Source organism: Phaseolus vulgaris, unplaced genomic scaffold (assembly GCF_000499845.2).
Source record: "Phaseolus vulgaris cultivar G19833 unplaced genomic scaffold, P. vulgaris v2.0 scaffold_1080, whole genome shotgun sequence".
Classification (NCBI taxonomy): Eukaryota; Viridiplantae; Streptophyta; class Magnoliopsida; order Fabales; family Fabaceae; genus Phaseolus; species Phaseolus vulgaris.
The window spans coordinates 1-4,084 of record NW_027174400.1 but is presented as its reverse complement, the minus strand read 5'-3'; the positions used below and the strand labels follow the sequence as shown (position 1 = coordinate 4,084).

General features: G+C 34.6%; 1 protein-coding gene across 1 annotated transcript; it reads left to right on the top strand.

Annotated features, from left to right (window-relative positions):
* Nucleotides 1–201: 201 nt before the first annotated feature.
* On the top strand, nucleotides 202–2,791 carry LOC137817739 (probable protein phosphatase 2C 8; the record flags this gene model as incomplete). Its single annotated transcript, XM_068620972.1, is given in 8 exon segments — nucleotides 202–238; nucleotides 370–414; nucleotides 715–767; nucleotides 941–1,093; nucleotides 1,670–1,753; nucleotides 1,892–1,981; nucleotides 2,078–2,125; nucleotides 2,441–2,791. Coding segments are annotated over 8 exon segments (621 nt in total), but the record flags the coding sequence as incomplete, so codon positions are not given.
* Nucleotides 2,792–4,084: the final 1,293 nt, after the last annotated feature.

The following is a 4,084-nucleotide window of genomic DNA, read 5'->3' as shown; positions in this document are numbered from 1 at the left end:
TTGCTGCAATGAGCTCAATTAAACTAATAAGGAATAATTAGCCTGATTTACAGATGATGACCTGATCATTTGAAAAGAATTCTTGTGTCCTCTTGAGATATTTGTTTAAAAATGTAAACAATTTTCTTTTTTATCTACTTTTATCTTTCTCATTATTTTAAATATTTTCCTTGTTTGCTTTCCTTTCTGTGTATATTTCAGTATGATGCAAAGGCAACTAAACGATCTATTCTGAATGGTAAGCTTTTGGTTTACGATGTCCCTATTGCTTCCCTCCTTTTGTTGGTTGCCTTAAATCTTCATGGAAATTTTCTATTCTAGTTTTTTTGCCATAACAAGTTGTCATTTGGTATTTTTATTCTGATTTAGGTTTCCTTAAAACTGACGAGTCTCTTCTTCAAGAAAGTGCTGAAGGTAAAGTTTCTAATTCAATTCCTTAAAATTTTATTGATGTTCTGTTATACCAAATGCTAAATCTAGTGTAAGCTTAGTTTATATAAGTGGATTAATCTTGCTTTTATTTCAATTCCAAAGTTTACTGGTTTCAAAAGTCCATCCAATTTCCCTTTATGTGCTTTGGAAACAATGTACCACAATGCAAGATCATTTGCACTCTTTATTCTGATTTTAGCATTGCTATCAATTCCTGTACTAATAATGATGAGATATTTTGATGTGATTCATATCTTGCTGATGCTTAGTCACTGTTTCCAGGGGGGTGGCAGGATGGGGCTACTGCCGTATGTGTTTGGGTATTGGGACAAAGAGTAAGTTTCCTGTTATTTATTTTCCATTTACCATACTAGTTGTTTATACTGCTTCTTTCTGATGCTTACTGTAGATAGACATCATAGGTAGTATACTTAATGGATATTTTTTTGAGCAATCTTGCAACAAAATTGTGAAAATTAATATGCTTTTCCCTTTTGATATTTGTTAGGTTGCGGTTGCTCATATAGGAGATGCTAAGGCAGTATTAGCTCGGTCAACTGAGGGATCTCAAAATCCAGATGGTGTCCAGGCGCTGAAGGCTATTGTTTTGACTAGAGAACACAAGCCTATCTTCCCACTGGAGCGGACACGCATTCAGAAGGCATGAAATTCCTCATTGATGATTGATTATATCACCAGAGTTATATGATACTTAGCATGAAGTTAGCAAATAAGACCCTGACTCCTTCTGTCATACATTGAAGTTGCCATAATTACCACTTCTTTTTATAGAGCTTTCAAACAGCACTCTTCCTAACATACTTCTTCACTCACTATTGAGCAAAAGTGGAACATCTTGAGATTAAGTTAAAAACACTTGTATTTTATGGTTAGTTGTGCGGACAAATTTTACCCCAACAATTTGAGTGCATGTTGGGTTGGGATTATTTATGGGAACACAATCTTTTTTTTTCTTTTCCCTAAAACTCTTTCAAGATGGACAAGAATATGCATTTATTTCTTCAAAGTTCATACCCAACTTAAATTACTCAGGATATACAAGGACCAGTTCTCACTAGTATGGTGCCCCTTGGAATTGTTCTTTTAAGTATCAGTAGTGATTGAACTTCATTCTTTGTGTTTCATTTTAGTTTAGAATCAGTGGGTGGAGATAGAGTGTGAACTTGTCTCCACAGATATCTGATTCATTTTCTAATATGATATTTTCTACTTACAGTCAGGGGGTTTTGTGAGCCCAGATGGGCGATTATTAGGGCGTCTTGAAGTTTCTAGAGCTTTTGGAGATCGCCAGTTTAAAAAGGTTTGCTTCTTATTCAAAGCTAGTCATTATTTTTGTTAGTTATCTAAAGATAACTTCTTTATAGCATCAACTAGACCAGAAAAAGTGCATTTATTGGCTTACAAATATTTGTAATCGTAAGGATAATTCTGTTTGCAGGTTGGTCTTGTTGCAAGCCCGGATGTCTATACTTTTGAAGTTACCAATACAGAGCATTTCATCATTCTTGGATGTGATGGCTTGTGGGGGGTATGTCACTTTGTTTCCCATAGACATTCCTTTACTCATTTTGCTGGTTTGAATTTGCTGTTCTTAAATGAATATGACGTTTTGTTTATGTATCAGGTATTTGGACCCAGTGATGCTGTTGATTTTGTTCAGAAGTTATTGAATGTAAGAGCTTGTTATATATTTTCCTATCTTGCAACTTGAAAAGAGGTGTACAATTGTTACGACACCAATGTGAGGTAGAAAGGAGAATACGGAATCTGTTATTGCTGAATGAAATCTGAACAGAAAAGGAGAAAAATCTCCATTCAAGGGTCTCCTCTTTTATTAAGTGCGAGCCCTTTTTAGTTTTACAATCAAGCTACTTGCATAATTCGCCAATAGGCTCACTGAATTTTCTTTTCTTGTTTTTCATATGTTCTTTCATTTATTGAAGATGCTGTCTTACATGAGAAAAAAATTGAATTGAACCTTTTGTAGGAGGGGCTACCTGTTGCCACTGTGTGCCGTCGTCTTGTAAGGGAGGCTGTCCGCGAGCGCCGCTGTAAAGATAACTGCACTGCCATTATTATTGTGTTTAAGCACAAATAATCCGGGTACGATCTCCATGTGCAGTACCAGCTGCTGGGATATCAACAGAAATGGATTTTGTTTTCAGATGCTGCTTTCAAAAGCAATGTAAAATATGTGAATTTCTTCCCACTGCAAACAAATGGTGGCACTAAATGCATACCAACTAGTTTATCACTCTTTTGAAACTGGTTGTTGTTATTGTAATACATGTCGAAATGTAGTGAAGGTCAATTTGCTGCAAAAGCATCTTTGATTTCAGTCCATTACTTCTACAGCTCTGCTATCCCTCATGTGTTCATTCGACCTTTATAGTGTGGGATAATAAAGGTAAACAAAGTCCTTAGATACAACACAAGTTCTTATTTGAATAATGAGTGATACTAGTTAAGAACTCAATGTCATCTTATCGTGATAGAGACAGAAAAGTAATGCATGCCAATCCCCCTTGAAATTATTGTTAGTTTTTATAAAGAGTAGGACATAAACATTAATTTGATCACAAACTGAATAAGTTGTGTTTTGAACACAACATGTGCCATATGCTTTTGCTAATTGAAATTTGATACTGATAAGAAGTTGTGTCAATCAGTTTTTTGTTTGAGTTAGTTACACTGTCTAACAAAAACGACAAGTTATGTAACATTCGAGTAATTGCTGCGCAGTTTCCAATTTGAAAATAAAACTTTAAGTTTAATGGAACTGCTTGACTCTACCAACCCTTATCACCACTGTTTATGCAAAAGAACACTAGAATTGAATGCTGAAAAGATGGTCTTACTTTCTATGAAGGAGTTGATCAATGCAACAGATTGAAAAACAAAGGGCTACATTTGAGTAGGACAAGATTCATGGAAGGTGAATTGGTTTGGAAGGATTGACAATTTGGCATTTGGCAGAGACATAATGCAATAATATATTAAAGTATGTAATCACAACAAATGACGAACTTTGCTACCAACGAACAACATATTAATTAGTGATTTTATAATTTTAGTGAACAAATCTTGTTGTCTCTCCTATACGGCGTGGCAGATACATGATGTATCATCAACAAGTAGCCTCTCAATCCCGAATATTCTCACATTTCTTCAATTAAATGGTTCTTGTATTTTTTTTTTCCTTTTTGCTTGACACTTGTATGAACCAGTCTACCTTAGGTTCATGAATAAGTACATGCAGTCAATAATGTTCCTCCCATGATCTAGTTGCTGCAATGATTAAGATATTATTTTTTATTCAACGGAGTACCTACCACTGAAGAACTCTGAGAAAGCTCACTGAAAGTTCTCATAAAGAAAAAGAAAGGGTGGAGTAACTCGTAAGGATTGAACCCACACATTTTCTATCATGTTTCACATTATTGAACTATCTCGGGGTTAGCCATGATATTCGTCTTAGAATGAAAATATTATGTAGTTTCATTCTTTATAGAACCCTTTTTCATTTAACAACTTAGTAATAAATTCATAAAAAAAAGATTGACTCTGCAATAAAGAAGACCAAAAGAAAAACTTTCATTTGCCATTTATGCCAATTTTCAGGGCAATATGA